The sequence below is a fragment of the Perissodus microlepis genome, chromosome 16 (genome assembly GCF_051167445.1).
Source record: "Perissodus microlepis isolate ML-2025 ecotype Zambia chromosome 16, ASM5116744v1, whole genome shotgun sequence".
Classification (NCBI taxonomy): domain Eukaryota; kingdom Metazoa; phylum Chordata; class Actinopteri; order Cichliformes; family Cichlidae; genus Perissodus; species Perissodus microlepis.
In genome coordinates, this window is record NC_140476.1 from 13,776,778 (window position 1) to 13,794,021 (window position 17,244).

The window sequence follows — 17,244 nt, forward strand, 5'->3', positions numbered from 1 at the left end:
TCCCACTCTATGTCACCTGCTCTCCAGCATTCAATTCCACTCCTCTCCTCTTCATCTTTGGGCAGAATAGTGGATGTACATTTATATAAACTGATTAGCATTTCATCCAAGCCTTGGTTTTCTCTCTCTGCACAAAGGATCGATAGACACAATGCAAGGGGAAAAAGAAGCGTGGAGAAATCAATCTCAGTTTGCAGTCAAGGTGAGAAAGAAGCTTGCATGGTCTCTCATAAAATCTGCTGCTAGACGAAGTGTGGAGAAGACTGTCTGCGACAGAAGCCCAGAGGAAACTGGGAGGGGGTCTCTGTCTCCATCAAACAAGCTCAGTGTTTTCTGTCTTACATAAAGCTGAAGCAAAGAATGTGTCCAATCTTAAATCTTCCACTACAACCTACTCCCGATGTTTTTCCTGCCCCTTTAAAATGTTTAAAATGTGCAGCACAAAGTAATTAAAGCTTTCAAAGGCAGGAATGTAAGATACATACCTCAATACAGTTTAGATCAGACATCCACAGCTGAAATAGTGACTCAGTTCGAGTGTATCTCTCACTTTACTTTACTTTGTTTTTTTCTTGTTACCCACTCCAGCTCTGGAGAGCATTAGTCATCATCAGTGTGTTGTGTGGAGGACGTTTGAATGCATTTTCTTTTTACAGAGGGTGTTCACGCTGTCCACAATAGATGAACCAGGGGAGAGGGGAAAAAGGTGAGTTTCATTAAGATTTATTCATATGAAAATAATAATATAACAAGAATAAGAACAAAATGCATTTTTCTTCGACTGCATTATAAGGGACTGTGCTCAGTGTAATGTCCAGGGCTGTCCCTGAATAAAAACACCTTGTTTTAATAACTAATACAGGGTTTCTTTGTTCTTTGATAGCATGTTTTTAATTGGAGTTTGACATGAGGGAATCCTGCAAGTGAATGCAGTCATGCAAAATGATTTTTTTCTTTTTCTTCTTCATGTTTTTTTTTTAAACATCTAGTGCTTATAACATTGCAGCCATAAATATTTGTGATAACTGTGGTGATTTTTGCTGATAGCTCTCTGGAAAATAATGTTTTTAAACATTAAAATAAAAGACGCCACCCAGCTTCATTTTACTATCTGACTAATAAGCTACTCGTTTCTTATGCCAATCACAACATCACAACAGGTATTCAGGCATCCTATCTCACACTCTAATCTCTTTTAAGATGTAACCTACTAGTCTAAAATGAATGACCTCCCCAGAGCCCCTTTTTGGTCATCACGAAAAAGGCATTTCATTCTCAAAAGTCCCCAAACTAGTTAACAATGTAGGTTTATTATTATTATTATTGTTATTATTATTATAATATAAGATTATAAATTAGATATGTTCCCTCAGCGATATTTGTCTCACTTGTGACAACTTCCCTCCCTGTCACTGCAGCTGTACCGGAGACGCGTCCGTGCTATTCAATTTCTTGGCTGCTAATAGAGGTCAGTGCAAGTCATGTTTTGCTTAACGAGACTGTTGTTCAGTTCAGCTTGACCAGAAAAGGTGGTCAGAAGAATTTTCTGTAAAGTCTGAGACATTTTTTAGAAGGTATAAGAGTATCCGTGGTCCTCACTGGCAGGTTCAGTATAGTAATGTGCTTCTCTGTAATTCTTGATTGTCAAACACTGACCTACCTACCCTACTGCCCGTGATGGTGTCAGTAAAGTGCAGACAAACTGTGGGCCACAAATCTTTTTAATAATGCGATAAAAGCAGGTGCGCCTGCTCTGAGCAGCTCAGAGCTGAGTAATTAAGGGGTTAAAAGGCCGGTGTGCTTTAGGCCCACGAGAGGTAGCTGGCCTTGTGGTTATTACGCTGAAGAGTCAGAATTGCTAATATGTGTGGGTGGAGTCACTGACCGGAGAACAAGGGACGGCATGCTTATCTGCCACTCGAATGCTGAATTGGAGCGAAGTCTGACAGACTGACTGACTGGAGAACACAATAATTACCTAACTGCTCATTATCATCATGAAACATACTCATACCACCTAATTTAGCTCCAGTAATATATACCTAAAGAGAAGTGTCACAAAAAAAGTGTCCCCCTTTTCTTGTTTTCCTATTTCCTCTGATGTGCACCTACTCTAGATTCTTTTTTGTAGTTTTGATTTTTCTCCACACCATGAGGAGGTCTTTTTGGTAGACTGTGCATGTTCTTGATATTCTTGTGCTTCCGTCTTTATTGTAATAAGTTCAGCAAATTCAATCCGTGCAGAGGATGCGGGCAGAGGAGAGGCTGTTTCAGATTGTAGGTGCGCTGTCCTCGGCCACCTGCAGGAAAACAAATTCATCCCAAAACAACTGGGCAAAGCCCTGCTGAAGCGTTAGAGAGGGGTTTGTTTCCTACTGGTCCATATGTCATAAATCCTTGAGAGTTATTCTCAATAATAAGCTTCTGCTCCGTAGATGTTCCTTATAGATCAATTCCACCTTGATGCCATGTCAGTTACACAGTTGTTTCAATCTTTTCGATGATTTCTATCATAGACTTGGAGGGAGAGAGCAGAGAACAGTCATCCTGATCCCAGAGGCTCCCAGGGCTGGAGTTTCCATCTGTGCTCAACTCGTCATCCTCCTCCTCCTCCTCCTCGCTCTCCTCCTCACAGGACTCCAAATAGTGGAGACCGAGGGCGTTGATGCCGGAGTCCTCGGAGCTTGACGGAGAAGAACAGTGGTCCATTTTGGGACCTTTTACCTTATCCAGTGGGGAGGGGTGTTTGTGTTCACCATATACCTGCTGCACTGGCTGCACAGGTGCAGGTGCGTTTTGGGTTGACGGTGTCGGTTTGGGCGGTTGCTGAGCCTGGCTGGGATTTTCGGGAACCGTAGGTGTAGCTGGAGCAGGTGGTGGGGGGGTAGGAGGACGAGGCGGCTCTGGCAAAGGAGGCGGGGGACGCTGCACGTAGCACATCTTCCCATTGATACGTTTGACGATGTAGTCGTCCACAAACAGGTCCGCGATCACGCAGTACTTCGGGGACTCCAGGTGAGGCGGGGACTTGAAGCAAGGGGCGAGTTTCAGGAAGCGCTCGGCCAGAGAGACGGACAGGTCGATGGTGCTGCTGTACTCTGAGCCAACAGGCGGCACGGTCGTGCTGGGCAGCTGGCACACATTGGTCATGGGCTGGTACACGTACTTGCCTAAAGAAAAACAAAATAAAACAAAACAAAACATGCAGTTACATTCATTTGTATTTTAACAATGACACCACTGCCTACTTGTATGGCAGAGCTGTTGCACATAGTGACAAACCCACACAAAATTATCCCCTAAACCACTTGTAGCATTTTTCAGCTAATCGTTTTGGTCTCCAGACCCACACCTTCACCATTTACTCCCACCTCTGTCATCTGCATATGTCATCAGTATGCAGCTGCTTTCAGGAAAAAAAAGAAAGGAAAAACTCTTCAAACCCACTAAACTACCTGCCAAACACCAAACAACACAAAGAAAAATTCTGCAGCTAAATGTTGTGGAGGGTTTACCAGCTGATGGCTCAAGTGCTTTCCCCTGGAAATGTTTAAAAGGAGGGAAAATAGCAAGGATTTATTATGTTCGTCTGAAAGTGAGAAACACAGCTTTCACTCAGAGCTAATGTTGCCCTGTGTAACATACCGCTGTTCTTGCATGTTCACCATATCTCCCAAAAAGGCAAGAAAATGTCAGTATATAGTTATAAAGAACACTAAGAGAAGAGGAGGATTAGCATTCTGTTTGGGTGACACAATGTGCATCAACAAGCATCAATGATATGACAAGAATTTCCCTGGAAAAATCAAATTTGGGTTTTTGAGTAGGTTCTCAGTCATCCATGTCATTGTAGTCTAAGGAGCTTGGAAGGAAAGCGACTGGACTTCTTTAAATTTCTTGAAGAAATTTCAGTCCAATCGCTTTCTTTCCAAGCTTCGTAGACTACAGCGACCTGGATGACTGAAAACCTACACACCTTATATCAACAGCAAGCAATCTCAGTCACAACAGCAATGCTGGAGACAGCATGAGCACGTGAACGTCAACCACTCCCACACATTCCAGTACATGCCCAAATCTAAGAAAGATGCTAGCTTAACAAATCCCTGTCAATGTCACAGTAAAGTCATGCAGTCTTGCAATGCCCTTTAATGATATTTTGTGACATGTGGGGTTTTTTTTGTTGTTGTTTTTTTTTTTTTTATCTAGGCATGCTTTTACTGTTTTGGCGGTGTGTTTGGGATTATTGTCACACTGAAAAATGTAATCACTGCCAATCAGATGCTTTCCAGATGGTATTGCATGGTCGAGCAAAATCTGATTGTACTTTCCTGCATTCATTTAAGTAGTTTTGACAAAGTCCCCACACTGCATCTATCTATCTATCTATCTATCTAAAATCAGATGATCATATTTAATCTTATGAGTAATTTTGAGATAACAAAGCATTTTCTGCTGCCAAATTAAAGACGCCTTTCTTCTTTCCAACATCTGTAATGAAACAGCAGCCAGACTGAAACAGTGTAAACTTTAGGCCAGCTGGAGCGGAGCAACAATCATTTCTGACCCTTCAATACTGATGCAAGACTCATTCTTCAAATATAAAAAAATAAATAACAGGGTTTGTGTGTACAATATTTACAGCTGATGTTTTCATGATTAACACTAGAATTACTGACATAATATGAATACAAAGCTCTAATATATGAGGCAGCCTGCATTCTCAATCCAATAAATAGCATTTTTTCTGCACAGTGACTGTGTTTCTATAGTTTTTTTTTGTAAGACTCTAAGCCATGCCACATTAAGTTCTGCTGGTGATAGTTCAAAATAACAGCTCCCAGATGTTACTCATTGTTTGCAGCCCACCACCTCCAACTCTGTGCTGCCTGAATATTGCAGTTCAGATATGTGTTTAACTGGCTCCCAGGAGAGAGAGAGAAACTACAGAAGATGACAAGCCTACGCATCACTTCTCTTCCTCTCGTGGTGTGTCCTTGTCCTTTGTTTTAGTGGCTGCCTTGTTCCATTCAATCAAACTCTTCTCCTGGGCTACACTGACAATATCAAACTGCTTCAAATTAGGGAGGAGGCCATCTTTTTTTTGATGAATGAACAAAGTGAGTTTTCAATGCTGAAGAACATTTTTTTAAAGCAAGCACAAGCCTTACAGATGAGCTGCAGTGTTGTGGAATAACTCACGCGACCACCTCACTATTAAATTATACAAGACTGCGTTAGCCACGCGGCGTGCGAAGAGGATGTGGCTGGATCTTCAGACTTTGTAAATATTTTTAATATCAAACACAAGAGCTAATATTGATGCAGACAAAAAGGGAGGTAGAGTAGCTGTTCTGTTTAATGAGAGAAACTCAATGGTCCATGTTCAGACTGAGATGAGCCCATTCAGGCAGGCTTGAAAGCGGCAACAAATGAGAGCTAAAGCTGTAGAGGGAGATGTGTTGACATTTAGTTGCCTTTTTTTTTTTTAGCATATTACATCTAATTGCATTCATCCATCTGGAGTTTCAAATAACATGAGCAATACTAGGAGACAGACAGATGCACAGTCAGACAACAAAACAGACAGGCATATGGAGCTAACGCTACACCAACACTGCTTGTCCTCAGCAGCCCTGCAGAAGGAGCGCAGCTCGTCTGTAAATTTACAAGGTGTCTGCACTTTCTTAGAAATATCACTGTTTCTGTGAGCCCCGAGGACAGTACGGTATGTGTGATAAATCTCACTTATAATAATCTGACAAAAAAAATGAGAAGAGAGAATCTTTATATGTTGGGGGAAAAAACAAGCTTCTGTTTTTTAATACCGGGACTATGTGCCGCATCCAATAAAAATAAAAAAGACTGCAAGCCGGAAAACAATCATAATGCACAAACAGAACCTTTAAAATTTTCTCATATTAATCGTTCTTTAATTGCCAACGTGTGGAGAATCTGCAAGTGAAAAATACGACGTCATCTGACGTTCTCGGTTCCTTATAACAGGTTGCGTGCTTGAAATAAATGGAGGCGTTGGGCCAGATTTTTGTGAAACCCCCCCAAAGGAGTTCAAGGGTGACATTTGCTTAGAAATGAAGTCAGTCATGTCAACAACACAGAAAGAGAAACTCAAATAAGGTTTAAAAGAAACTACACCAGCTGGGTTTTTGTTTCACTGAGCGACCTTGGTTTCTACATCAATTAAACGCTTATTGAATTGTTTATTAAAGTCCTGTAGCCAAGGCTCGAGTCAGCTTAGTGATGAGTGGCGGGCTGAAAAACTGAGGTACACTTTATGCTCATATAGTAGCAACCACAAGGTTGGCCAGCCCTAAAGCATACTCTGCTTTTAATGGGGACCATAACATAAAAATAAATATAATGTTGTTTTCAGTGAGACTTAACACCATCAGTTTAAACCATAAACACATCAGGAAAACTGTTTTCTGAGACCACAGATCAAGAGAGCCGAAGGATAGTTTTCGCATAGACTTCAGTGTAGCCAAACTTTTTTCTATAACCCGATGAGTCGCCTACTGTTGGCTGTTAGAAAGAATACAACTTGAAAGCACTTCCACATTGGCTCCAATGATTTTTCAGACTCAGAAGTTGCATCCAAGAAACAGCTGACAATAGTAAACGTTTACAAAATTTACAGATGCTTTTAGTTTAAAATTCCTGAATAATTCTACTCTTGTGCACTTCTCTGTAGTGTGGAAATATCAGTTTGAAGTACCAATCTCTACCATAGCCAAAAACTAGAATTGAAATCTTGTTAAACTAGTTTTAACTAGATTTTGTAATCCAACAATATAAGTCCACGCAAGACAATAATATGAGGTTTGGCCTCTTTTGGATGTGATACGAGCAGTCACCCCTCTACACACAAGTGTCCAGATCTGTTGTTAAGGAATTGCTTTCCATCTGCGCAGCCTGCAGCTTTGCAGTGGTCATTGGTTATCAACCCAGCATGTCCCAGACATAATAGCAGAGATATGTGGACTAAATGTTTATCCTCCTGATTCAGAAAGGCCTTTTCTACTGCTGCCAGAGAGGGGGCGGGCACTGTCCTCCTGAAATAGCCACAGTGCTACAGCAAGAACATCATAAGTACAGGTTGGAGCACCTCATCTCTGTATGTTCATCCACTCAGATTTCCAACAGAACAATCAGATCAGTGGTGGTGCTTGGACGCACGATCTGATATCCCCATGTTGGTGTTGATCTTGCATCATCAGGATCAACATCGCAACTGACCAACGACATTGTCTAAGCATTCAAGGGCAGAGATGGGCAGTAACGCATTACTTGTAATGCGTTACTGTAATCTGATTACTTTTTTCAAGTAACGAGTAAAGTAAGGGATTACTATTGCAAAAACGGTAATTAGATTACCGTTACTTTCCCGTAGGAACGCTGCGTTACTGCGTTACTAAAACCGTGATTTTTTTGCGAGAATGTCTCATGACAGTGACGTAAGCGAGTGCGACGTTCGTGACAACAGCTGTGTGCAGATCAACAATATAGAGTGCGGGAGAGACTATGAGCGTGCAGCGTTTAAAGCGTGGAAGTACTGACCTTAATTTGAGTTTGATTCCATAAAAAGTGACAAAAACATTAGTGTCCATTGTGCGTGGGAAGAAAACTGCTTTTTACACCGAAAAAAAACCTAAACAAGCTCCGAGTGCGCAACGATGTAATGGGAAATTCACAGAGAAACTTGTGGATTCTTCACCTGACCGCTGCTGCACACCTGCGCCAGGGTAAACCTCCGCCTACCCCACTCCTGCTTTACAGGTGAAAATAGAGCAACAGCACCGCTAGTATTTGATTTTATTTATTTTCTGCTGTGTTTTACTTGCATCTATTTGAAAGACTGAGTGTAAACACAAAAAATATTTTATTTTATGTGCAGGAATGTGCAGAAAATAGGTTTAAATGTTAAACTAATTTCTTCAAGTCAGAGAATGGTGCATATAATTAAATTTTTGCTAGATGCATAAAGTTAAAAGATTAAAACTGATAAAACAAGTTTAAAAAAAAGAGACTTTTCCATTTGATTACATTTTGTATGATGGATTATGCAGAAAAAGTAGAATTGGGCTGACAGATCTATGCTTTATCACCTATTCAGGTTGTAAATCGTGTTTTTAAAAAGTAGCTAAGTAACTAAGTAATTAATTACTTTTGAAAATAAGTAATCAGTAAAGTAACGGGATTACTTTTTTGGGGAAGTAATCAGTAATTAGTTACTGATGACTTTTTTCAAGTAACTTGACCAACACTGTTCAAGGGGTTAGCTAGTGCTATTAAAGGCTGTAGCAAACCAACATAAGTAACGTAAACTTGGCTAACAACAAACCTGACTTGACAGTATATTTATTATATTGTATAAATTAATAAAGAAAACACGTGAAATGTTGATGGGGGTTTTTATACAATCAAGGACCTTTTTTCCCCACACTTGAAAGCTATGACATCACAACAAGAATATAACTATTACGATGCAAGAACAAAACCAACATGGGGATATCAGCTACACTATGCTTAGACACGAATACCAGCACCCAGCATACTAAAAGCCCAGCCTGGTGGCACTGATGACAATGCTGTGCACACAATTATTATTATTTTTTGTCTTCTGAGACCACTGGCTTGAAACTGCAGTAAATTGAGCCAATTTTGAGGTGTACAAATGAGTTCATTTGCGTTGGTAAACCAATTACCAATCCCGCCCCTGTATAAAACCAATCCACCGGAACTGAAAACTACCCACAGAATATGTTTGGGCTTTCCAAGCGATTAAAATTATGTAAGATTGATAAAACTTGCATTTCTTTTCTGACTAAAATAAATATTGCACTCAGCAATAGCTTTTATAGGGTTGTATGTACGTACACTGCTCAGTGACGAATGAAACCGACACCAGCTCTGTCTGAGCAGCTTTATTGATATTGAGCTGTACTTTAACAATGTGCTGCCCGGTGCTGCAGCCCTCGCATGACAACGTCAGACGTCAGTTGTTGGGTGACCTCTGCGTGTGCTGCCCCCGCTCTGTGCAGGTTTGTATTTCCGCACTAACAAAGACCACATGTCCCGACAAAGAAAGGACAGTCTGCAACATTCACCACATGCTGTACAAACTCCCGGCGTGGGACATTTTTCATTCATGGACAAAGCAAAAACATTCAACGTGTTTCTTTTCGTTTTGCATTTGTGAAATGAAAAGAGCTAAATTAACTATTATAAAGGAGTGTGCGTGCAGGCGATGCTGTGACTCACTGTTTAGCAGTTTTTGGAGGGCAACAGAATAAAAAGTGGAGTAATAACAAAACAAGCTTTATCTACACATGCGAAACTTGTTAATATAATCAGTTCCACGCTGTTTGTTGTGGATTTTGAAGATAATAAGACAAATGTGACAGTGTTGTCCTTGAATAGTGAGGGTTTAAAGATAAATCTGCCTGAAAATGGTGGAGAGGGAAAAACATATGTTTGTCCTTTTTGTCAGAGATACCCAGACAAACAGACAAAATGATGCCACGAGAAATTTGTCCTGCTACAAATGAAGATTGGCAGCATAAAAAACCCAACAGACAGCTGCAACATCAACAGTGAATGTCAGATGGTTTCAGTCCTTCGGTGTCAAACAATGGGAGGTTCTCAACACAAACACGGGCGCTGTGTTTTTCTGCTGACGGCAGCCTCGGTCGACCGGGCGCGGGACACGCTTTGCACTTCGTGAAGGGGAGGAATGACTCGACTGAAAAGCTTTTCCTCACGTTACAATTAAAACCCAGCTAAACCCAACAAGTTCACCAGGGACTGATTAAAAGCATTTGGGATATAAATGAGGTCATTAACTAAAGGAGATGTAAATAAGCCAATGAAGAATTAACAGATTTTCATTACAAAATTCTAATTACGAAAGCAGCTTTTTCAATTTGAAAGCAGGGAATGAAAAGTATCTTCAATATATACATAAAAAACATCATCTGGATTATTTTAGTGATTATTTAGCTAGATAAAGTGTTGGAACCGGTACATAAAGAATGTTGCGTAAAGATGCAAAGTTATTTATAGTAAAACTCAGGAGTTGAAAAGGTTAATAAGGAAGTGGAAGAACAAGCAGCTTATCCCTGGGAGATGCAGATTGCTCAGAGGAGGGAGTCGAGTACTCCTCTGCTACCGCACGTCTCCATCTTGCACGCCTCCTCTCTCCTGGGCCTGTAGCTGGCCGAGGGCTGCAAAGACTGTTTTAATACAGGAGGTAGATTCTCTGGAAAATGCTGCCTGCAGCCCATCAGTCCCCTGCTCCCCTTCAAAATCACACTGTAAAAAATATCAACTCTTCTACTGCCCTACCAGCTGCAGCTGGATTATTGTTGACAAGCCCAACATGTAGTCAGCATCACACACACATTATGTCATTTCGATATTGGCTCACGTCGAAGCCTCAGCAGTGAATGAGTCATTAACATCCCCCTCAGTTTGATATTTTGCATGTTTGAGCTGAAGCCAACCGGCTTTATGTAGCCCACTGAATGTGCCACATACCAGTTCAAAGCAGCATGTTGGCAAAACCCATCGAACAAAAACAATTATTTTAGCAGATTGTTATCATTCCTCATAACAGCTGCTGCGCCCAGTCGGCCAGCGGATACTACAGGCTCCAACATCCGCTGCTCTTTGTGTTTAAATCTGGCCAACAAAAAGGGGCTGCTCTGGCCAACAAAAAGGGGCTGCGCTAAGGGGGGAACAACGCAAGTTTCAGGTTTCATGGAAGACGACGGTCCGACCCGGCGTCGTGCTTCCTGTTTCATGCCTCCGGAGGCAGCCACTTGGAAGTCCACTGTTTAGTCTGTAACCATAATGAAAAACTCCTGACTGTGTCCCTGTGCACACAAAACAGTACACCACTGAAAAGCCCTCCACTGATTTAGCACTGCACTGCTTTAACACAGTTCTTTTATTTATTCTATTCAGAGAATACTTTTTTCTGGTCAGTGCAATTCAGACGTGACAGTTTGGTTAGAGATTCAAGTGCGTTGTGCAGGTAGCAGATAATGTAGCCACATACAGAGATAAGGAGCAGTTACAGATGTCTGTCAAGCTCACTTCTTTTCAACTGCACACCTCCAGCCTACACTGACTCAAGAAGCACTGAAGCACTTTTTACCTTTACATGAGTGCTCCTCCCAATATGTAACCACACACGGATGTGTAAAATTGACAGAATTCCCCTTTAAGACTTTTTTTGTCCATTAAAAAGAGATACTGATCACTCCTGGCGACAATGGCCAAGAATCGATCTCTTAAACAATCTGTAATTATCTTATGAAATCATTCTGTGCATGCCAAAAGTGATCTATTGATGCTCTAGTGAGCAATCAGCAAAGCAAGCCTATGTTATAGCAGAGATTTTGGCCCGTCACAGAAAGAGAAACCATAGGCTGTATATAAAAAATGGCTGTAGGTGGCCACCGTGATGTCACCCCTTTGTTTGTGCCATCTCGTTCTAAAACCAGACACAAAGAACAGGGGATGTCTCTGAGAAATCAGGGGACACTGGGTGCTCATGCAGCCGTGATAGATCACCGCCCTGCTTTATAATTGTTTTCAACTCTAATGGGGACTGTAATTTACAAAATAAACATAATGTTGTTTTCAGTAGGATGTGAAACTGGAGGTTGAGACCATGAAATCATCAGGAAGGTGTCTACTGAGGCCATTTGAGGGTTTTTTTTTTCCTGTAGGCCTTTTCATAGTCTAACCAAAGAAGTCCCCAACTGCTGGCCATTACTTGGCTCTGCTTTACAGTCTAAGGAGAATCCATAGGAACTAATAACAAGGCACCATTACGCGTCAGTGTCCCGTAAGCCATTACAGAGACAATGAGCCAGCATGATCAATGCGCCCGAAGCAGCTAAACAAATTTCAGCCATTGTTGATTTTATTATTTACACGTGTGCTTTCTGCGACTTGTCAAAGTGTCTTGTTAATGAAGCAGTCGATTGTTTTTCCCTCGGTTAATGCAAAATCCAGGAACGGAACAAAAGTGAATAAACACGACTAAAGAAATAATGCGTGGAAGCATTCTGGATATCACATTATGCATAAAAACACACAAAAAGAAACAGTTAAGGCTTTTTCTTGCCCTTTTAAATCACATCACAACAAATTTGCCACCTAAATTGTGGACCTGTTAAAAGTAACTGCATGCCAGCTGCGGTGTTTTCCTCTGTAACGATGTATTCTAAAGTTCAGCTCCAAGTTTCAGCAGTCTAAAGGAAGGGCTCATGTTACTTTCCAGCAACGCACACTAATGGAAAAACCACTAGACAGAGAACTAAAAGGTGCTCTCTCTCTCCTAGAGCCTCCAACAAACCCTGAGCTGCATCTGATTGGACAAACAGCTCCTGTGCTGTCTGCCCAAGAATTTAAAATCAAAACCATCACAGTGGCTGTTGTGCAGACTTTCCTGTATATAACAAATAGTTCAGCAAACTGTGCTTCTAGCACTATTTGAAGGAAGAAATGCTATGAACCTTTTTCATTTTGATCAAAACACCGATTTGAATAAAGTAGCCGAAACCTCAATTCTATGCAAAGAAGAAGAAGGCAATTTGAAGCCCTCTGCATGGGCAACAACTGAGCGTGGAAATTATGAATCCTGTGGACATGTGCTTCTTATTAATTAAGTAAGAACACGACAAAGTTGGAGTCTTTTCAGAACCGACTTGGTCAGGTATTCTTGTCAGATGACAGTGACACAAACCTGTCCATTAAAACAAAAGCGAGAACTTGCTGAACTTTTGTGCTGCTCTGCATCCATCACTGATACACCAGCATTTAAAGCGACTGAAGGGCTGCAGATCCTAAACATGAGCAATCAATCAAAAACATCCCCTCAGGCCCGTGCTGACAATATATTGATCCCTTTATAACCGGTGAAGCTTTTTATGATTCGGCAGTGCTATAAATTTTGAACCCATCACCAAACCGGTCAATACAGCGCAGGGCTATATTCAACAAATCTCTGTATTTCCCTTTAGAAATAGTTGCGAGCTTCTGCTGCGTGGTGTAACGGATGAGACTGGCCTGGGAGCCTGACAGAAAGATCCCATTTTCTTGTATCTACAAGTTTGAAATTAGTCCTGGCAGAGTACAAGCAGACTGACAAGACTGTTCAGGACTCATTACAGACTCTGTTAGGCTTTCGTAATGAGTAATTCATTGCTCTGCTTGGTAATTGTAATCAATTCTTAAAGAATAAAGTGTGAGAAGTGAGAGAAGGGGGAAAAAAAGTGTTCAGACCAGGTGGTTTCAGCGCCGCTTTGAGCAAAAGCTCTCATCAGACATGACATATTGGCGGTGACACTAAACACAGCTAATTACTGCTAATGAGAGGCTTGGACTGATGTTGTCACCAGCTGGGAACATTGCTTCCACCTACATCTAATTCTAGTTTCCACCATCTTTTTTCCGTGGTCGTTTTTTGTTTTGTTTTTTGTCAAAAGTTTCCACAACTAAATGGAAAACACTGGAAGATCATCCAACATATTTTTCCTGTGCTAGCCTGCAGACATGATTTGAGTCCTTTGAGTATTGAAAACTGGAAGAAATGCATTGTGGATGCGTTCAGTTTGCAGCAGGCACATAAAAATAGAAGAAGCCAGGCGTTAAGTCACACCTAATCATCTCGTGCTGCTCTACAGGTGAGATAATGGAAAGAATTTTAGTTTGTGAATTTAAATTGCTGAGCCGAGTCTTCATACGCAGTGACCTTTTGTATTTGTTTTGCTGGGAACCTATTAAAAATGTAATTAAAAAGGCAGCCCGACAAGACTCCCTGTGGTGAATGCACAATTATCAGCTTCAGAATAAGTTTATACTCCAGGCGGCCGTCGCAGGCACATTCAAAATGAAAACGTGACAAGATAAGGCTGTTACAACATTTCCTGCTTTTGCATCCAGTGTTATTATGGATTTCTAGAGGAGAAGGGCGTGAGCCGAGCAGGAAGGCTTTGTGAAGGCGTGCTAGTGTACTTCTCTCACTGGGTGCCCTGGTTCTGCCTGATTCAGCAGTCTTAGCTGGTTTATTTTCACCGTGGTGCGAGGGGAACCTTTGAATTGCAGTGGAAGGAGATGAGAAGGTGAGAAGCTCCATTAGGATATGCCTGGTTCTTTCTCCTATATCATAACAAGCTCTGTGTCCATTTTGTGGCACACTTTCAGTCAGAGTGATGAACATTTCAAAAACAGAAAGGAGGAGCAAGTCTAAATGTTGACAAATGATGAAACACAGAATGGGCTTTGCGTGGAGTCATAAATGCTGTATGTGGCTTGTAATAAACACTGGAAGGAATTCATCATTTTTCTGCCACATCTGATATTTCAAAAAACGCCTGGCTCATTCCGGATGGAGGCGGGCGTCTAAATCCAACGATTACACAGCAAAGATTACAATGTGACTTGTGCAGTTGCACACTATAAGCTCAGAGTGAGTGGTGCAGGGTAGATGGTGATTGTGTTTTACACTGATCTGAGGATTTTCTGGGCAGCCAGAGATGGGGATAAATTAGGGCAGCACAGAGAGAGGGACATCCTGTCAGGTGCAGGCCCGGCTACTGGGAATCTGTGGTGGTCTCAGGGTGTCAGGTCGAGCGAGGTTCAAATGGAGATGGAGAGCGTGGCGCACAAACAAAGTGGAAAGGAAAGGAAAGTGTGCGTGTGCGAGTGGAGCTGCACCCCTGCACTTCATCCCCATTACAGTCAATGCAATAGTCGATACAAATGAAATTACTACAAGGCTGCAGAGTTCAGTGTTGTGGCTCAAGAATAGCAGTTGAGTGCATGATACTTGTGTGAGCATGTGATGAGGGCTGTGGCCACAACATATTAAAGGATGGTGAAATATTCCATTTCTTGTTGTTGTCAACAAATTGCATTTTTCAGTAGGTAAAAAAAATAATAAGGGTTCAGCCCTTCCAACAGTCCTCCCTGTTGTCTTGAAAAAAATGAGTCACAAAGACAGCTGTGGCTCAGGAATTTTCACAGTTAAGGCATAATACTAAAAAACGGGAGTAAATAGTGGATTTAGTCTGGGACTATTTCCAGCAGTGGATTAATACATATTCTACTGCCCTAGTGAGTGTTAACGACACTCACTGCCAATCTAATAAAAGAGTGATCTGCTTTTTTTGGACAGCAGTGGCACAGAGAAGTGAATTATCAGACTGTAGGTCAATGGGGGAATAACTGTGTCTGGTCATTGTCTGCTTTTACGGGACTTTTGCTCAAAAATAAAACACGGAATCATCCTTAAAAGAGAAATGAAAGTGGTGACTCGGGTTTGTGTCATCAGACTGTGTCGACCAGTTTCACAAAGCCTGAAAAACAAGCTTAAAAAAATAGCAGAGCTGTACAGTAGTAAATCTACTAGTAAATTTATGAATTGTTCAGCCTCCATTGTCTAGACGGCATAAACGATTCAAACAGCAAGAGGAAGGGTAGGAAGGGTAGGAAGAATTAACTTCGATCACATATAAACTGATGATGAAGTATTACAGGAGCGAGTACAGCAATAAAATGAAGAAGTTACACTAAACAAACAATCAAATAACAGGAAACGACATCAGCTTCTCCCGAGGGGAAGCCAATGCTGCCTGTAGGCGCATGTAAGAAATCAGACTGACGGACAACCTTTACATAATCTGTGAAGCGTTATAACTTGTTTAACAAATAAAGTTCATATCTGCCTCATTCTGAGCCTTTCAGTGGAGGAAGGCAACAGTGCTTATGTGGTTTTAACTAAACACGGACACATAACTACCAAATACCACGCACATTTGCCAGCAATGCCTTCGGTGATAGTGAGAATCGATTCTTTGAATTAAATGCAGCTGATAAACTACAAACTTACAGTGACACCAGCCCAAGTGACAGCACCAGTGCAGCTTGAAGCACTTCCCGTGACTGTGCGTGGCGCAAATGGAGAGTCCATCACAAGGCAGGAAATCTGGTCTCCCAGCGCAGCTCTTGGCCAAAGCCTGCGCCTCGTCCAACTTCTCGCTCTTCGGACACTTATGTGCTCCCGAGGCAGCCATGCCAACATTTCCTGTATCAAAGGGGGAAAAAAATAAAACACGCACTCAGGCTCCTCTGAGTAACCTACAACATAAACGCCAGTGACCGAGGCGATGTTTACGGTCCGAGTCGCCCCGTAGAGCTTCTCTGCTGGAAGACAGACGCGAAACGAAACACGGTGGCTGGATGTGTGAATCCAAAGCAGCTCGGTTTACACAAAGGGTGGCGGCATATCCTGTAAAAGTCGAAGGGCGTCAGTCAAACGAGGAGGCAAGGGGTGGGTAATGTCATGTGCAAAGCCTCCCGTGATCGTGATCCACACATTTCTCCATCCACCCCTCGCGTCGGGAAGCTCCTCTGTGCCCCTGGTGACGCGCGTACGGAACAACGGCGCGCATCTGAACTTCATCACACAACGGGAGGAGTCCACAAACACAAAGCCAGCTGCTCTGTACACTTCAAACACACACACAGGCTTTCATCAGACCCTCCAAAAAAAAAAAAACTTCAAAAGATCAACGTCTGACTATGACATTAATATATTCCGCATTTCACCCAAGAGTAGCATTTTGATTGGTGGTTTTGATTCATGAAAGTCTGCTGCTAGATCTCGTACTATTTATTCTTAACACCTACGCGTGGGCGTGCGTTATTTAAGTGCATTAACGGTTTCAGAAACTCTGCGGATCGGGGACAAATAAATAAATAAATAAATACAGAAAGAAAGAAAGAAAGAAAATGGAGCAATACATCAACACAAGCCAGCTGCTCAGCGTGGAGTGTTTTTGCCGCTAGGTGGCAACCCGAACATCTGTTCATTGCTGGACGTGGGATGGGATTTACTTGAGAGTGAGCCATTGATTTCTATAAACGCAATTTAGAGTTGCTTGTCTCCCCCGGCTCTCCTGTGTCACCGCTTCGGCTGAGTCATCAGAAAACACAGACCCAAGGAGACCCTGTGGACAAGTGACGTGAAACCCCGTGAAGAAGCCAAATAAAAGCGTTGTGCACAAAAACGGTGCACAACGCTACACTTAAACATATTCAAGCCCCAAAATGCCTACTTTAAGTAATCTGATTACATGTTACATATATAAATATAATGTAAAATATTAAATTTACTTGAAATATATATATTCAGTTTATACCGATCAC

At 41.8% G+C, this 17,244-nt stretch overlaps 1 protein-coding gene across 1 annotated transcript; it reads right to left on the reverse strand.

The window, feature by feature from the left end:
- Positions 1-707: 707 nt before the first annotated feature.
- Positions 708-16,730, reverse strand: LOC146370529 (UPF0524 protein C3orf70 homolog B-like). Its single transcript, XM_084908107.1, has 2 exons — positions 15,926-16,730; positions 708-3,170 (listed from the first exon to the last, which is right to left on the reverse strand). The coding sequence occupies exons 1-2, from the start codon at positions 16,107-16,109 to the stop codon at positions 2,476-2,478; spliced, it is 879 nt and encodes a 292-aa protein (XP_084764233.1). The 5' UTR covers positions 16,110-16,730; the 3' UTR covers positions 708-2,475.
- Positions 16,731-17,244: the final 514 nt, after the last annotated feature.